Raw genomic sequence first — 17,859 nt, 5'->3', positions numbered from 1 at the left:
TGTGTGGGAGGCATCTGTCCCAAGCCCCACAGAGCTGGGACCACTTATGAGGCCCCTCGACTGGGTGCTAGCTCCCCACCTCTCAATGTCTCCTTCTTCCTTCCTACCATAGGAGCCAATTTCTATCAGTTAAATTCCAACCAGCAGACACGCACCGAGGGCCTGCCCTGAGTGGAGCATGGTGCTGAGTACAGCACCGTGGGGCAGAAGTCAGGATGACCTCCAGGGCCATAAAGCAGGGTCTTCTCTTTATAGCTGAAACTCCTTCAGATTCAAAGAAAACCTGACACCCTAGATATGCTCCGAGGCCCAATGTCTTCTCACAGTTTATTGGTTATATAAACAGAATACCGATACAGGAACAAAGAGGCAGCAGGAAGAGCTGAGACCATCCTGGCACAGACCCCTAACCCCAACTCTAGGGGTTCTAGGGCAGCCATGCATCTCCAGACATACAGGGCAGTGCTGGGGCCTGAACAACCTCATGTTCATGCTCTTTGGACCAAGCAGCACAAAGTGGCATGGCAGGGGCAGGTAGAGTAGGGTGTGGAGGGGGCCCTGGCCCTGGCTTAGGAAAGACACTCTGGTTCAGAGACGAGGCTCTGCCAGATGCTCAGAGACTCGGGCTGCACACACACAGGGCCTGCATTTTCCACTGACAGATGCTCTTCTGTTGAACAGTCCCAGGAAGCAGTGAGCTGGGAATTGACTAAACCACAAAACCCACACAGAGGCCCCTCCAGAGACCAACTCCGCTATGTTCTTGGAGAAAAGCTCACCGCAAAGCCAGGAGCCATTCTTGCTAACGGTACCCATTAAACCATCTAAGGCCCTAGGAGCGGTGGGCTGTCCACCAACACTAAGAGGAGGTGTGCTGGACACTCGCTGAGGAAGTCATTCCCTCCCACCACGACCTCACAAGAGCCAGCCCACCTGCCAAAGAGGCTGGCTTTGGGGCTGGGGTCTGGGGTGGTCGGGACTATTCTCAATCGTTCCTGAATCACAATGTCAATAACAGAACTTCAGGTCATCCCTCTTGGGGCTCAGGGGACTTGAACACCACTGAGCCCACCCCTCAGTCTCTGGACTTGACCTCGCAGATGTCAGTGAGACTGAGCCCGGGAACCCACCCTTTGTGCTTTGGGGAGTTCCTTCTGGGTGGCTATAAGCAGGCCTGCATGTTGCAATTAAAGCCCCATTTCCTTTTACTGTCTCTGTGCTTCTCCCTTAGTCAAAAGGGCCAGGAAAGAGAATGGGCCCCTACGTACTGAGCCTGCCCTTGGTCTTGGGTCCAGCTCTGGTCCTGGCTTCCCAGGAAAGTTCTCACCACCCCCATCAAAGCCTTGCAGCCGGAGTCACAGATGAACAGGGACTGCTGCCCCTGATCTAGGGCCCATTCCAGACCTCAAGCCAGGGACCGAGTGGCACTCCCCAAGCTCTCAGTTGTGGAAGGAGTGTGGAGGAGCGGGAGCACAGAAAGGATGCCAGGGTGGCCAGGTGTGGCCCGTTCTGGTCACTCTCTGCGCTACTGCCTGCCGTACCATGCTCAGCACGTACCAGTTCCCCACAGGTACCAGTGTCTCCCCCCTGCCCCCACATATGCACACTGGGCCAGCTGGAATCATAAAGTGGGGGTGGCAGAGGTGGTCCAGCCAGCCCCAGCCCCAGCTCCCAGGGCCTCAGGACCACTGGCAGGCACAGTCGGTGGGCTCCTGCACCGTGTAGGGCACCCAGGTGGCGTTTGTGGCGCAGAAGAGCTGCACGGAGCGCCGCTGCAGGCCCACCTCGCGGCAGCACTTGCAGAAGCGGGCGTAGGTGTTGATGTTGTAGTTGTAGATGCTGGCAGAGGGACACCGCCCGTCACAGGACACTAGGTTCACCTGGAGACGTGCAGGCCCAGTGAGGCAGACTGTGTAGCTCCCAACCCCCAAAGCCCCTCCATCCCCATCTTTGGTTGTCCCCACCACGGCCTCGTGAGTGCCACGCACAGGGGTGTTGCTCCTGCATTCGTTCTTGCGGATGGTCATGCGGATGGTCACCTTCTTGCAGGAGCGCCCATCCTCTTTACCTAGGGGGACAGGGTGGGTGAGGCGGCTGTGGCTGAGAAGTGCTCCCAGGGGCAGCGGGACGGGCCCGACGGGGGCAGTTAGTGTCATGCTGGAGGGTCCCTCTACCAGTGTTAGTGCCCATGCATGAGAGCCCCTCTGCATCTGAGGGAAAGTCTTTTAACTCAGTGCGCTGGAAGGAGGTAGAGGTGGATGAGGCGGGAGAGATAGAGGAAGATGTCTGGGGCTCTGGGCTAGGAAAACGGGGGTTTAGGGACAGTGTACGCTGTCTCCCCACCCCAGGCTCAACTCCTATCCCCAACCCCTGTTGGTGACCTCGGCCTTCTCTGACCTTCAGCTTTTCAAGTCAAGAGGGCTTCTAGCATTAAGATTCTACAATTCCCTGAACGAATGGCAAGCCCAGCCCTGAGCACCATGCTTGTACACAGCAGGTTCACTCCGTTTCCATATCCACCAAACAGGACCAGGGTGTCACTCACCTCACACAGTTGTTACAGGGATGGAAACTGGTAAGTGTGCAATTTCCTTTGCCTGGATAGACCACGCCTCGCACAGACAACCAGTCATGTGGCTCGTTCATACCCTCACCTGCTCAAAAATCTCGCCACAGGTCTGTCCTGATCTGCTTCTTGAAATGACAACTCCCTCCCTCTACCCAGTCCTCCCTCCCTCACTCCTCTGTTGCCTGTTTCTATTCAGGACACTGTCTCCATCCAGTCAGAGATGCGCTTTTAATTATGCTGTTTAAGTGTAAGCTTTAGGGTCTTCTTTTGCATGGCCCCATGCACAATTTATTGAGTTTTTGTCTTCATTCTAAATAAATAGTCACTTTCACACATCAATATGGATTTGTAAATTTGTGTTTCTTTTCCCCCCAATTGCATAAGCTTTGGCCCCTATAAAACCAGATGAATCCATCCTGATAATATATTTTACTTATTAATCTATGTCTCCCACTAAAATGTCATGTCCACGAGGCCTTGCTCAGGCTGTGTCTACAGTGCCTAGAACAGAGTCTGGCACATTGGTGTTCAGTAAATATTTTTCAGATGCATGGCTTTACTCTGTGGGTGCCTGCCAGAGATGGCCTCAGGGCCTTATCACAGTAGGTTTCCCGCCTAACTGGTTGGAAGACTCCTGACCAGACCTAAGATTACTTTGTCCTCCCTCCTGCTCTCAAGAAGCTACCCTAGCTGTGGCTCTCTGGGTCATGGACTGAGACTGGCTGAGTGACCAGTGGGAACAAAGCAGTGGCAACATTGGGCATTGACGGGTGCCGAGTGAGCGGGCACTGCTGAAGCATTCCCATGCAAGCCCAGGGGGTGCAGCTTGCTACCCAGCATGCACTGTTGGCTGAAAGGCCTTTGCCATAGGCAGCGAGCAGGGGCACTGCCCCCCCTCCCCCACCGCCAGAGCTGGGGCCACCTAGCAGAAGGGACATTGTTGGAAATAGCAATGCGGCTGCCACCTCCAGTTCCACGGGCTTCCGAGAGGAGTACCTGGGTGGCAGTGGACACTAACCAGTGGAGGAGAGGCGGGGCTAACAGGGACCACGGGAAACAGGGTCCCCGGGGAACCTGGGGAAAGGGACATGGGTTGCAGGTCACACGCGAGCACAGGGGACGTTCAGGGAACACGAGTTGTGTTCGCCCAATGAGGTACTAAGCCCAGCTTCCTTGGAATATGTGAGGTGGACATAAAAAGGTCCCAAACTCTACAGCCCTCCAAGAAAGGGTCTGGGCCCCTGAGGGAGAGAGAGGAGGCGCGTGGGCAAAGGGGCTGAGGCTGATTGGGACACACATACATATGTGAGTGCTGCAGGTCCCAGGGGGCCGGGTGTGAAGCAGTTGCACAGAGCTCTTGCTCAGGCTCATCGGGGACCCTGGGGGCCTGAATCAAACCCAGGGGCCCTCTGAGATGGGCTCCTGGCCACAGGGAATTCACGTGGGGGCATCTGGGCTGAGGGCTTGGTGGAGGCAGGTGGAGGCAGAGCAGCTGGTGAGCTACTGACCACCTGGATGCACTATCCCAATGTCCCCCATTTCCAACAAAAAGCAGAGGCCTCATCCTGGGACAGGAACGTGAGCATGGCCTCCGCCCACCGGCATATCTCCGCCAGTGCCATGAGCCTTGTGGCAAGGGTGTTGTTATCTCCTCATCTACTCACCCCTGAAGAGTCACCCCTGGAGGTGCCAGGCCAGGAACCTGGCCCTCTGAGCCCCAACATGACACCTCGCCCCACCCGGCACCCCTCACCCTTGGGCTTCTGCCATGCCCACTCACACGTCCTGCAGCATCCTTCCAAGGAAGGCACCACCGAGCCCCCAACCTGGAGGGAAATAGGGCGGGTAGGTGGGAGGTCCCATCCAGGCCAAGAGCCAAGATCCCAGCAAGAGGCAGGGGCATTGGCTCCTGTTCTCTCATGATGTCCTAGACAGGGGCTCCATGCCCTGCTGGCCATCAGGCCCCCCTGGGCTGGCCATGGGAGAGACACAGGGGCTAAACTGGCTGGTTGAGGCACTGGCGCTCAGGCTACATGTGGCCCCCACAGAGACTAGAGGCTGGGTTAAGATGGTGTGGGGTCTCCCTCTTTCCGGTGGCAGCTCCTCCACACAGGGGGTCTGGGAGGGAGAGGTGCAGGGGCTGACCACTTGGGTGAGCGGCCCGGACTCTATCAGCCCTGGATAAGTTGCCTCTTTCCTCCGGGCTTAGTTTACCCATCCGTAAAATGAGGCAAATTATCCCTTATAGCTCACCTCCTCTATTGTAAAGTGGATAAAACAACGATGTGACAGTTCTTTGTAACTGTGCGTGTTCTGTGCGTGTGTGCATGCAGGGCGTCTCAGTATTTGTGTGTGATTTTGTGAGCATTATGTGTACATGTGTGATTTTGCATTTGCGTGTGCGTATGACAGTATGATTGGGTGTGTATCTGTTTTCTAAGTAGGATCAAATCTTAAAATGTCCAATATTAACCACAGGAAGTTTAATAACTCAACAATAACTCCAAACCCTCCAGGACATCCTTTTCCTCGAGCTGTGCCCATTGCCCATAGTGATGGTTGTCCATGCTAGTGCTGCGGCCATCACAGGACTGAAGTGTGTGTCGGTAAGGTGTGTGTGTGCAAGAGTGCCTTGGTGTGCGACACTGCGTGGTATGCACACTGGAGTGCTGAGGTCTTAATGTCCCTGTGGAGTGTGTGGTGTGTGTGAGTGGCCAGCTGCCTGCGTTAGTGTGTCTGTCAGTGTGCCTAGTACGCGTGACAGTATATGTTTGCTTGCATCTGTGTGTGGCCACATGATGTGTGAAAATGTGAGGTGTGATGTGGTCAGAGCAAATATGCAATGGAGAGATGTGAAGTTGGGGTGGCAGGGCACAGACCACGGGCTCCGGGGAAACCCTCCTCCCACACCCCTCCACACAGGACCTCTCCCCTTTCTCCCCCTCACAAATAAGACAGCCAATGCCCCTGCCTCAGGCTGCGGTGCAGCAGGAGGAGGCTGTCACTGACCTTGGCACACTCAGTCTCGTTGAGTGGCGGGCAGCTGATGGGTGAGCGCACAAGCACAGCACCCAGGGGAGTGGTGCTGCAGTGGTAGCGGGTGCAGTCTGCGATCCAGGACGCCCCGGGCTGGAGGGCACAGAAGTTGGTGGTGGGGACTTGTGGCCAGACAGATGGCCTCAGTGAACTGTTAGAGTACAGCTCCAAAGGCAGGTGCAACCCAGGACCTGGCACTGCCCAGGACCCTGTCTGTACCCAGCCCGGGACCCTGGTCCTAGTGTCCCCTCCTGAGACCTCTTCCCAGGTGGGCAGTTAAAGGGCTGCGTACCAAGAACAGGGAAATGGTGCCATTGGGGAAAGTGAAGAGGCACGACACATTCCTGCAGGAGCCGCAGCAGGCTGCCAGGTCTCGCGGGTGCTCATACTCCTGGTTCTGCAGGACGGGGCAGGACAGGGTGGGCCTCAGGCACGCGCCCACCTTCACTCGCCTGCCTCTCCCACTGTCTGCTCGTCTCTGAGCCCAGAGAAGGGCCCCCTGCAGACACTCAGGAGGGGGACCCCGAGACTCCCTAGATCTCAGACAGGAATGTCATCCTCATGTCCATCCTAAGCCTCCTTTGCTGCAGTTCCCAGGCCCAGCCCCAGTGGACAGAGCATTTCCACCCCTTGGGAGACAGCATTGTTGGTAATTAGGGGTGCCGGGTTTGGTTATAGATAGACCTCATTTTGAGTTCCAGTTCCTGTGGGACCTTTGACAAATGACTGGACCTCCCTAAACCTCAGTTCTCTCATCTGAAAAATGGGAACAATTCTAACCCCTTTAATTCAATAATATTTAGCCCTTACCAGAAGCCAGTCACTGTCTTAGGCACTGGGCATGTAGCAGGGCTCAACAAATGGTAGCAACATAAACACACAAACCAAAAGGATAAGGAATGCACCGGCATAGAAGATACTTAATAAATGCACGTTTTCTCTGTCAAATCCCCAAATCCCCACCCTTGCCAGGCCGTCACTCTTGCTGTTCCTTTCCTTGCCTCTCCCACTCCAGCTCCGTCCCCAACGCTTTCCCCAGAGGTCTCTGAGAGCTTCCTTGGGGCAAGCTCGAAGGGCCCCTCTGATTCCTGGAGCACCTAGGCTCTGCCAGGCCAGCCCTCCTCTTCCCACACACCGCCATCCCGCACTGCCCCCTACCGCCTCACAGTGGACGTCACACAGCACGGAGGTGGTGTTGATCTGGTAGAAGCCAGTGAGAGGGTCTAGCACCTCGGTGCAGCGGGAGGTGTGGCACACGCCATCTGCCGAGAGCTCCACCACCGTCTGGCCTGGCTGCATCACCCCCAACTCTCGGCTCAGACACACGGGGGCCTTCACTGGACAGGTGTGCAGGGCGGCCACAGTCACTGAGAGCCCAGTACCCACCCCCACCCCACCCTGGCTCCACCTCCCCACTCACCGCACTCGTATTTGGCGCAGCCACACACATTCTCCACACTGTGCATGAACTCCTCATCCAGCTGAGACTTCTCCCACTGGGTGGGGCAGAGGTGGTTAGTATCCCAGGGTGGAGAGGCCCAGCCCTGCCCTTGGGAGCAGTCTGCCACTTGGGGTCCTCTCTCTATCAGCCGCCTGCTCACAGTAGGTGGAGAGTGGGCTAGCAGGCCTGGGGACCCTTGGCACCCTGTGACTCAGTCACCCTCCTACTGAGGGAGAAATGCCCAGTGTGGCTTCCAAGGCTCCCTGCTGAAGAGTATTCCGCAGAGTCCCCTCCTGGGGCCTCCAGTCTCTCCTGTCATTCTGAGCGCCCACCGGCCCCAACAACAAGGACTCGTTGCACAGCTGCCGGCCCAGAGTCCTGCCTGAACCATACTACTGCCCTTCTTCCTTTATCGATTGAATGGAGAAGAGGGTAGGACAGGAGATTAAATGAGGAGAAAATGCATGCTGGGATGGGGGAAATACAAATAATTTAGAAAATTATGCAAAAAACATAACTTTAAGCATAGCTTTACATTTCTCAGCATATTTTCACTTCCTTCAGTGGCCATGCAGTCTGGTGGTTAAGGGCATGGTCTCTGGAGTCAGATTTCCTGAGTTCCAATCCTGGTGCTGTGATTCACTAGCTACATAACATTAACCTGAGTTTTCTTATTTGTAAATCAGAGATGATCAGAGAATCGATCTCATTGGGTTGCTGTGAGAATTAATATGACTATCTATTAAAGGCCTAGGAAAGTTCCTAGCATATAGTTAGCTCTAGGTACACATGAGCTGCTGTCATGAGTATCATCATCACCGTCATTATCATCTCCGCCATCTCCCCCGTCACCACCATCGTCATCATTCTCCCTGTCTCCACTATCATCATCACCACTGGGATCTTCATCATCACCATCATCATCAACGTCTTGGTACCAAATCCACACCACAACTCTGAAGCATGATCATGTCCGCCTTACAAATAAGGCCGCTGTGCCGGGAGAGCAGAGCTTGGGACGAGGATGCTGACTTTCTGTCTATGGCTCTTTGCACTCGATTAAAGGAATAGGGGCTCCAGGGAAAGGGATGGATGGAGAGCAGAGGAAAGGAAAGGGGAGGCAGATCGGGGGAGTGGGGAGGGGCAGGGTCTCCATACCAGATGGCAGCGGGGCACTGGGATTGTGTCGCAGTCACATTCTGAAAAACAAGAGGGGCCGACACCCACCTCAGCAGAGACATACAGGCAGAAGTCCCCCTGGGCCCCCAGACCCCTCGTGCAGGCACAGCCCCTCCTCCAGCCTGCCTCCACCCCTCCATGGGGGCTGCAGCTCCCCTGGTTGGCCAGGTGGGGCAGCGATGGGTTCTAACACCAAGCTCCGAACCTGGTGCGGGGTGAGGATAAACAGGCAGATGACCAACCACAGGAGCCCTTTAGTTACTTGGCTTCATCCTTCCCTGTCCCTGAAATCTCTTCTAGGGCAAATGTGGGGCCTCTTCAGGGGTGAACATGGCAAGGGGCACCTTCTAACCATCTCTCTGCATTCCCCAAACCTATGTTCCAGCAAGCTCAGCCTTACTACTCCAAGCCTTCACCCACGAACAGGTCCAGTTCTAAGCCACAAGGGAGCCAAGAGCTGAGGCACCACTAGCGAACCTAAGGGATGTGCCAGTGGCAGCTCGGGGGCGAGGAGCCCAGGGAAGAGTGGCTGTGAAACACTCTTCTGGGTCTCTCACTCATGCAGCAGGTAGTTTTAAGCGCCTACTCTACGTTGAGCTTTTCTCTGTGCTCTGGAGACAAAAGCAATGACTAAAACAGACCAAAGCCCCTGCCCTCATGAAGTGTACATGTAGGCCTGGAAAGAGACAAGCTAAATATACAGATGCAAAATAGAGTTTCTCAACAGAGCTTTTAAAAGTTTCACACTTGTTAAAATAACATTTTAATATAAAGCTCGCTGGCATTCATTATCGACACTCCCACCTGCTGCCTAAAAGGATTCGAGGTAGATCTTAACAAAATAATGTTTACTATCAGATAGTTGCAATAAAGACTTTTTAGATGGAAAATGTTTATGAAACAGGGAACTTGCTTTTTTCCTCCTTTTATCCTGGAAAGAAAAAGGTGTAGGAACACTGTATGCTCAGATAGTGGATGCAGTTGGGGAGGAAGGTGATTGTGGTGGCTTCCTTCTGGAGACTCTGGAGGGACAGAATCTGAGCAAGTTGATAGGGGTGGGCCAGTTCTTCCCCTGCTCTTCCCTCCTCACAAGGGCCCTGTCCAGGGACTTACCACAGGACTTGTAGGGGCAGCAGCGGTCTGGGCTCCACACTTCCACCAGGGCAGTGCCCATGCCACACTGCACTTGGGGGCAGCGGAAGCTCTCACACACTGCACGAGATGGGAGGCAGGGGGCACATCAGGCACTGACGACTTGGGGTGTGAGACCTCAGAAATGCAACACCGGTGTAGGAGGCTGTAACTTCTGGTTCCTCCTCAGCGCCCCCACCCCCACCCCTCGCAATGTCCAGAGACGCCCTCCTGTGCTGTAGTCCAGGGGAGAAGTGTGGGTTCCCAGCGTCTTCCCATAGAACTACATCAGGAGGCCCCAGTTCTGCTTCGGGATGTATTAGCAACATGGCAGTGTCAGAACCTTGATGTCACTAAACAGCTCCCCCACCCTGAATTCTGTGTCACCCTGAGAGTGGTGATCAGAGGGGAAGCGGTGACCAGGATAAGTACCACTGACCTAGAACATTTCCCTCCATAAAACAGCATGCCCCTTCCCGCCTCTGGAAGCCACCCATTCGTAGCCCACCGGAGCCCGCTCAGCTTCCGCTACACTCTAGGCTCGCACTAGAACAAGAAGAAGTCCTGTTCCTCAGGCAGGGCCCTCTGAGCTGATTCCTCAGCCGTTCATTGAGAGACCAAGGCAGGGAGTGCGGGAATCTCAAAGCACAACTCTTAGGTGGGGAACGGAGGTCCAAGGGTCGGCATTAAGGTGAAGGACTGTAAGGCTGATCTGATTTACTAAAAACATTACTGGCATGGGTAAGATTATCAATAGATGTTTCAGGAAAAATTACGAAGTTAAGGAGAAGAAACACTTTTGTCCAGTGTCAAAGTAATGGGTTACTTTCTGGTTGAAAGAGGAAAAATGCAAATGTCAGATGGAGGGACACAGAGGTCACTTCCGTAACCCAAGGGCAATGTTAACACTGGTTATGGTGGCTCAGTCCCACGGTATCTGTCTCCTGGTGTGACGTACTATGAAGCTCATGTACTGTCCAGTTAAAAAAAAAAAAATTGAATTGAAGCCTTAGATCTCACTTCCTTTTCGCAGGAAGCACAGAGGCTAGAAAAACAAGATGAATAGTTCCAAGAAGAAACAACTGGATTAATGCAGAAAGTGGGACTTTCTGTAGGACCACACACCAGGCTCTGTAATTTAGTGTCACAGAAAAAGGAACCTGTGTCAGATTAGGAGACTTATAAGAGACATAATGTTAACGTGTGGTCCTGGATTAGATCTTGGATTGGAGAATTGTGGACTGGGTATGATATAATTTTAAAATTTATTAACATGGAAAAAGAAAGATAGTATCTTCACAGCTTGTAGAAAAAGAACATGTATGGGATGACATTTTGGTAAAATGCACATATATAAGGGCATAGGAAATATCTGGAAGGATATGGTTTAAAGTGTTGACAGTGAAACATCTAGGAGGTAGGAAGATAATATTTTCATTTTCTTGTATTTACTTGGATTTTTACTTTCTAAAAGGCATATCCAGTGCTTTCGGAATAAAAGTATAATGAAGACTGGGACAAGGTAATAATATCATTGGTCTCGGGGTAAAGACTTTGTGAAGGGGCGCGATAGCACACAAATGTCCCTGGAGCCCCTTCGGCCATGGCGCCACGTCCAGCCAGGACTCACCGCACTGGTACAGAGGGCAGCAGAGCTCCGTAGTGTTCCTGTCCACGGTGAGCGCCTCCCCTTCCTGACACTCGGGAGCTGGATCTGGACAGTCGCCACAGGCTGAGAAAAGAGAGGAGCCACAGCTGTCACGGGCAGTCCCCCTCATGGGGAGTCTGCTACAGAACAGGCTGCTGGGTGGGGGCACCCCCAAAATCCAGTTGCAACAGAAGCTAGACTAACAGTGATGTTTCATGGTCTCGTGTGATCTGTCCTAGAGTTAGAATCTGGACATTCTCCCTCATGTCCACCTTGGTCTGACACTGACCAAGAACTGACTTCCTCATGCTTAGTCATTTACGAGGTGAAGCGGGGATCAGTTTCCTCTTCATCCTATCCTTCTCTCTAGACGAGGATCTCACCTTCTTCTTGTGCCCGCCGCACCCAAAGACCCCCACCCTTTCCCCCCAGCTGCCCAACAAAGCAGGGGTGAGGAGGGGACGGCTGCAGTCCAGGTGTGCACGCAGACATCTGATGGCATGTCCACCCACCGCAGAAGTAGGAGGTGCAGCATGAATCCCCCAGGCGGCCGGCGATCAGGATCTGGTCCTGGCGGCAGCTGGGGACCACCTCTGCCTCACACTGGTCTGGGTCACACTCTGGGGGAGAGACAGGATTTAAGTGCTGGGAGCAGACCCTGCCTGGTCACACCAGGTCCCGCTCTGTCTCTGCCCTCATCTCCAGCCAGAACCCAGTCCCCAGAGCTGTCCTTGCTCCCCAACCGCAGGTGCAGGGCTCCCCGCCTCCCCCGAGTGGTCGGCGTCCCCCTCTCCCTGCCCAGGACCTCTCACCGCAGCTGTAGCTGGGGCAGCAGGAGTCCTCCTGAAAGTGGGTGAGGAGTCGGTGGCCTGGGCGGCAGGTCGGGGCGAGGCCTTCACACAGAGTCTGGTTACACACTGGCCCCAGGGGCCACAAGGCCTGTCACCTGGAGGCCAGAACAACCCCCCGCCTCCAGCACTGCCCAGCCCCTGGATGCCTGGTCCCTATTATGGCCCCCAGCTGCCAGGGCCCATGTTCCTGGAAGGAGTCTCAGAGGGTCGCAGAGGGGCCAGGACTGGGAAGGAAGAGCAGTAAGAGTTAGCTTTCGTCATGATGGGCCATGTGCCAGCTGCTGGTCTAGATCAGTATTAATTCTGTAATTCTCACAACAGCCCAGAAGGTGGATATTATCGTCAGTCTCATGGTATAGGAGAATTGACCAAGGCACAGAAGATGTTAAATGATCTGCCAATGTCATAAGGCTGCAAGGTGGTGGAGGAAGAGCCCAGTGCCATTAAGCTCCTGCCCACACTGACTCCTAAGGCATGGCTCCTGCCCTCCCCACTTCCCGGGTTCTCCGCTCCCCTAAACATACTCCCCACAAGACATTTTCATTGTCCCAGGCTTTGTCCTACCCATTAAGGTCAGAGCTGGAGCCTTTTAACCATCTTACAATTGAGGTCTAGGGCAGTGAACGGTGGGACTCACCACACACAGCCCCCAGGCAGCAGGGATCCTCAGTGGGCGTGAGCAGGGCTACCTCCCCAAAGCGTGGACAGCTCTCAGGGCGAGGGCCTGGGCAGTCCAGGTCCACCGGGATGATGGTGTCCTGAGCTTGGCACTGGTGCTGGCAGCACCCGCTCAGGGAGCTGTTCCAGGTCTCCCCCAGAGCCCGTGGCACCCCCGTGCTGTCAGTGCAGGCTGCAGTAGGGGGGGGCAAAGAGGGGCACAGGGGACTGAGGAGGGTGGGGAGGCCAAGACCATCCCAGGTTAGGCCTCCCATGGGACACTGACCACCCCAAAGCAGACCTGAAGGGATGCAAATGGGACTCAGGCATCGGGGAGCAGGAGAGTGAAGGAGGTCCTCGGGTGAGATCGGTTTTGGAGGGCCCCACCCCAGGAGGAGAGGAACCTACCACACTTCTCCTCAGGGATGCAGAGTGCCGAGTGGCGCCGGTGCAGGATGGTGCCCTCAGAGCAGACGCAGCCTTCGCCCAGCACCTGGCACTGCTCTGGGTCCAGCGGGCCCAGCAGCCCATCCTGACACGTCTCAGGGGGTTCACAGGCCGCCACACAGGCTTGGTATATAGAGTCGCTGGAGCACAGGAAGGCTGCAGGGGCACAGTGCATAGCAGGCCCAGCTCAGACCCCAGGCAGGGTAAGGGGGCAGGGAGGCTCAGAGCATCATCTATACCTCAGCAGACAGTGCAAAGGGATTCAGTATCATCGCCTCTTTCCTCTAGATTAGGAGTCAGCACATACATTTTATTGAAACATAGCCATGTCTATTCATCTACCTATTAAATCTGGCTGTTTGTGTATTATAAGAATTGAGTTATGACAGAGACTATACAGCCCCCCAAAGCCTCAAATATTTACTATCTGTCTCTATACAGAAAATGTTTGCCAATCCCTTGCTCTAGATCAGTGTTTTCAAACTCTTGACTATAAAAAGAGATTTTTACATTGTGGTCCAATACACATGTACATGTAAAGCAGTGGTCCTTAAACCTGCTTGCAAAATAATCACTTGAGAGCTTTGGAAATTATCAGGACCTGACCCCAGGCCGAAGGAATCAGAATGTGTGATGCCCAAGCATCAATACTTTTTGAAGTTCACCGGACGATTTCAAAAGGTAGTCAAGGCTGAGAATCACTGATGTGTTGAAAAAAAAACTTTTTCAAGAAGTAATACTTAACCTTTTTAGATGCAGTACATGCTAGCATTTTCTATTCTATTGCATTTTTTAACTCTGGTGCTGATCCCCAAAGTTGATTTCATACCCACTGAGCTGGGATCCAGAGTTAGAAAAACATTACTATAGATGGGATTGCCTTTTCATCTGTTATCTGTCATATAATAGGTGTGGTCTTCTTGTGAGTTGTTTCCAGTCTTTCCAGATATGTTCGAACTACTTTAGGCCAGTCCACCCCTGCTTACCCACTGAGGCAAAGCTAATGGGGGTGGGACGAGGTGGATCTCATTTCTACCTTCAAGGAAGGAGGGGAGAGACTGAAAGAAGAGGAAGATGACCAAAAATGAAAAGAAAGGAACTAATATTTGCTGGACTGTAACCATGTAGTGGGCATGTGTGAGGCACTCGGGACACGGTATCTCATGTCATCTTCAAAACAACCTAGAGAGAGCTAATATTACTGATCCCATTTACAGATGAGGTAAAGAGATTTAGACATTAAATAATAAATAAATAATATTTACTTGACTTACTAATATAAATTGTGATAAAAATAAATTTGTTAATTATTAAAATATTTATAGATTAATTTATAAAGTATTTATAACTTTACTAATTAACATAAAGGAATGAATGAATGATTAAACCCGGGAGAGCCTCGACTTGGACTCAGGTCTGTAAGCTTTTTCCACTCTTACAGGGAAGAGGAGATTGTCTGACCCTCGCCCCGCCCACCAACTCACGGCAGTAGTCGGAACGCCGCCACTCGATGCACACGTGGAACTTGTGGCACATAGCCACATACACGGTCAGTGCCACACAGGGCTGCTGCACGTACTTGGTGTCCCGGATCCACAGCTCACAGAACGACTCTGGTGGGACCTGGGTACGTGCATCAGGCAGTGTTGCCTCCCCTAATTCGCCGCATCCCAAGGCCCCATTCCAGCCCCGCCCCCCAGCCTCTGCAGGCTCCCAATCTGGTCCCGAGCTCAACACCCCTGGGGGAACCCCACTGCCTCCCAACACACACAGATTTATGCCTCCCAGCTCTGGCCATTGGCCCCCTCTGCAAGTAGGTGCTTCCATTCCCATCTCGGGAGGTCTCCACCACCCCCCACCCCCACCCCCCGCGCTGGGCCCAGTCGGCACGTACGAAGCGGTGGCAGGCACTGAAGGTGCGGTTAGACACCATGCGAACGCAGGGGGAGCAGTCAGCTGTGGCACAGCTGTCCGGGCGGAAGCGGGTCTGGCCCACTGAGGTCAGGGAGCTGGGCACTTGCCAGCTGTCCAGAAAGGGAGCAGGGTCCTCGGCTTCACCCACCACAGAACCATCCTCCAGGGTGAGGTCATTGGCTGCGTCCCCATCACAGATACCTGAAAGGGGCAGAATTATCCCAATAGCCATAATAATTACCATTACTCCCGGATACCCAGCTGTCACTTTGCATATTCCTCACAACAATTCTTTGAGATTGGTATTACTAGTATCTCATTTTATAAATGAAAAAAATGAGGCACAGAGAAACTGAGAAACCTGTTATGTAAGAAAATGTCTTTGTTCTTAGGAAATACATACCCAAGTATTTAGGGATACAAAAATACTTTCAAATGGTCCAGAAAAAAAATGCATATATATAAATTGCATATCCACAGAAAAGTGTGTGTGTGTGTGTGTGTGTGTATCTATACATATGTGTATATCTATATCTATACATATAAAGAGAAGCAAATGGAGCCAAATGTGAACACATTGGTAACTCTGGGTAAATAGTACACTAGTGCATGGGAGTTCTTTATACTATTTTTGTAACTTCTAAATTTGACATTATATCAGAATTAAAGGTTACTCAAAAAAAAACTGCTTTAACAGAGATTGCTAGCTCATTATCACACTTGTTTCCTCATCTTCCTGAGCAATCCGCTAGTCTATTTTTCCCAGACTCTCTTGCAGTTGTGTGAAACCATGTGACTGAGTTCCAGCCAATGGAATGTGAGTTAAGGTGATGGGCACCACTTCCAGGCCTGGTCCATTCACTCCCTAACTCTTTTCCCTCATGGAGTTGGAAGCTGATCCTTGAAAATGGCAGAGCTACAGGATGGAAGGAATTTCCATTTAGGAATTTATGTGTGTAAGAAATGAGTTGGGGTGGGCCATAATTGACCTGTCACAGCTTCTAACATGACCTTAACTTCCAGCTTCACGTTGCTGATGCTGCTTCCTCTTCCTGAAGCGCTTTCTCAGAAATCCTTTCTTCAAGGACCCCTCAGATGTACCATCCCTGACCTTCCCAATTCTGTGCAGCATGCCTTGGTCTTGCTCTCTGAGGTCAAAGACTCATTTTCCTTTACATTCTCACTCTCGGTAATTCCCCATGTTGCCTTGCAGAGTGCCCAAGTTACCAAGCACTAGTTTGGATAAAAGAGAGATAAATTATCTGACTTCGTCTCTGATACCTCCAGCCACCAGCTTCATGAATATAAACCATGATTTAATACAAAACCCTCAGATTTTATCAATGGCCCCAGTGGTCACATTTTTGGTCTTAGCATTGAGTCACCACTGAAGGGTGTCACAAATGTGATCCTAGGGATGAGCTGACTCGCCAGATTGCTGCTGACCACAGCACTCTCTTCCAGGTGTAAAAAGAAAGAAATGGTGAGAGAAGGAGATGGGTTTGTGTCAGTAAGAATGGAAGCCTAATAAAATGGGGATTTTGTTTTTTTGCCTCCTGTTCTGTCCCCAGAGACTGATACTTGGTATATATGTGTTGCACAAATGAAAGAGTGAGCAGGAAGCAGACTTACATGTGTTAGTGCAAGTGCAGAGAACACTTTGAGTGTGGGGGCATGATGTGAACCCACAAAATGGGTGCAGATTTATAGATGGAGGGCGTGCAAACATGTGTTTGTATAAGTATTCCTATGTCATCCATCATCGTAACCATGGCAGTCTGTCATAGCCATTTGTCATGGAGTGCCTTGTGGGGGCCCACATCCTCCTACCCTTGCACGGACCAGCAGTCCACACTCAGGTTCTTCTCATACCCATTTTCTTATCAAAATACATCCAGTCCTATGCTCTCTATGATCATGCTGTGGTCTGAATGAAGAACAGCAGTTCTATGTGTTGCAACAGCTCTGCTGTGTGACCTCAGGCAATCCACTTAATTTCTCTGAGCCCCACTTCTTCTTTAGTTCAATGGCAACCTCTCTCAGGGTTATTGTGTGGATGATCAAGAATAAGTGAGATCAGAGTGTGGAAGTGCTTTGTGAAATGCCCAGGCATATGCAGACGGGAAGGATTATCTGGTATGAGGAAGCCATCAGGGAAGCTGATGAACATTCCTGGCTGAAGTGACAAGTGGTCATGGCTAGAGTCCTGCGCCATCTCCTTGCTGGCAGCTGCAGCCCCAGAACACAAGACATTAGGTCTTTCTGCCCTGGTGGCAACGCTGGTCCCACCTCTGGCCTGGCACTCTGTCTCAACTTTCTCTGGTCCAGGGGAACCTCTGTCTGGGAGCAGAGGTAGACTCGGAAAGCATCCCCCTCCCCCCAGCTGGATCCCACCTCACCACACAGGCCACGGCCCTGGGCCTCACTGGCTTTGCTGGCCTCGAGGATCATGAGTCCTGAGCTGTGAAGCCACTGGATCTGGATGTGTGATGGTGTATGGATCACATACATGTGGCCTGTATCTTCAATTCTGAACCCATGCCTGCTCACAGGAGGCCGCACAAGCTGGGAGTCCACAGTCACCTTGTGGGGAAGGGGTGTTCAGTGTGAGCTTGTCCCTCTGTCCATCCATCCATCCATTTACTCAACAGTTATTAAGCACTTGTTATGTGCCAGCCTCTGTTTCAGGCACAGATGGCCAAGACACAGCTCAAGGTGGCAAGAAAGTTCAAAAACATTTTTATGAGCACAAAACAGTGAAATAAGAAATGCAAGAGCTGGAGGCAGTTAGTTGCATCTCTTTCCCTGAGCCCTTCTAATCATTCTATTCTTTCCTGATCTTCTCAGATAATTTTTTTTTCCTGGGAGATCTTCCCTCAATCCCCAGCCTCTGTGTTGGGCACACCTTCTCTGAGGTCTCCCCATCTCTGTGCTGACCATTAACACAGAAGCCCTCAGAAATAAAGTACGGAAGTGAGATATTTTA

General features: G+C 52.3%; 1 protein-coding gene across 1 annotated transcript in view; it reads right to left on the bottom strand.

Annotated features, from left to right (window-relative positions):
• Positions 1-322: 322 nt before the first annotated feature.
• OTOG (otogelin) overlaps positions 323-17,859 on the bottom strand; it is a 72,163-nt gene continuing 54,626 nt past the window's right edge. The window contains exons 40-56 of the mRNA XM_036220996.1: positions 17,273-17,456; positions 14,854-15,074; positions 14,444-14,582; positions 12,921-13,115; positions 12,493-12,705; positions 11,817-11,921; positions 11,517-11,624; positions 10,987-11,088; positions 9,339-9,437; positions 8,205-8,245; positions 7,026-7,101; positions 6,764-6,942; positions 5,898-6,002; positions 5,579-5,698; positions 4,350-4,395; positions 1,989-2,068; positions 323-1,880 (exon numbers count right to left, since the gene is read on the bottom strand). Coding sequence (XP_036076889.1) covers positions 1,680-1,880; positions 1,989-2,068; positions 4,350-4,395; positions 5,579-5,698; positions 5,898-6,002; positions 6,764-6,942; positions 7,026-7,101; positions 8,205-8,245; positions 9,339-9,437; positions 10,987-11,088; positions 11,517-11,624; positions 11,817-11,921; positions 12,493-12,705; positions 12,921-13,115; positions 14,444-14,582; positions 14,854-15,074; positions 17,273-17,456 — 2,214 coding nt within the window. The 3' untranslated portion in view covers positions 323-1,679. The remainder of the gene's footprint in view (positions 1,881-1,988; positions 2,069-4,349; positions 4,396-5,578; positions 5,699-5,897; positions 6,003-6,763; positions 6,943-7,025; positions 7,102-8,204; positions 8,246-9,338; positions 9,438-10,986; positions 11,089-11,516; positions 11,625-11,816; positions 11,922-12,492; positions 12,706-12,920; positions 13,116-14,443; positions 14,583-14,853; positions 15,075-17,272; positions 17,457-17,859) is intronic.

Source organism: Rousettus aegyptiacus, unplaced genomic scaffold (genome assembly GCF_014176215.1).
Source record: "Rousettus aegyptiacus isolate mRouAeg1 unplaced genomic scaffold, mRouAeg1.p scaffold_m13_p_5, whole genome shotgun sequence".
Taxonomy (NCBI): Eukaryota; Metazoa; Chordata; class Mammalia; order Chiroptera; family Pteropodidae; genus Rousettus; species Rousettus aegyptiacus.
The sequence above is the reverse complement of the archived record's forward strand: the minus strand, read 5'-3'. Positions and strand labels throughout refer to the sequence as shown.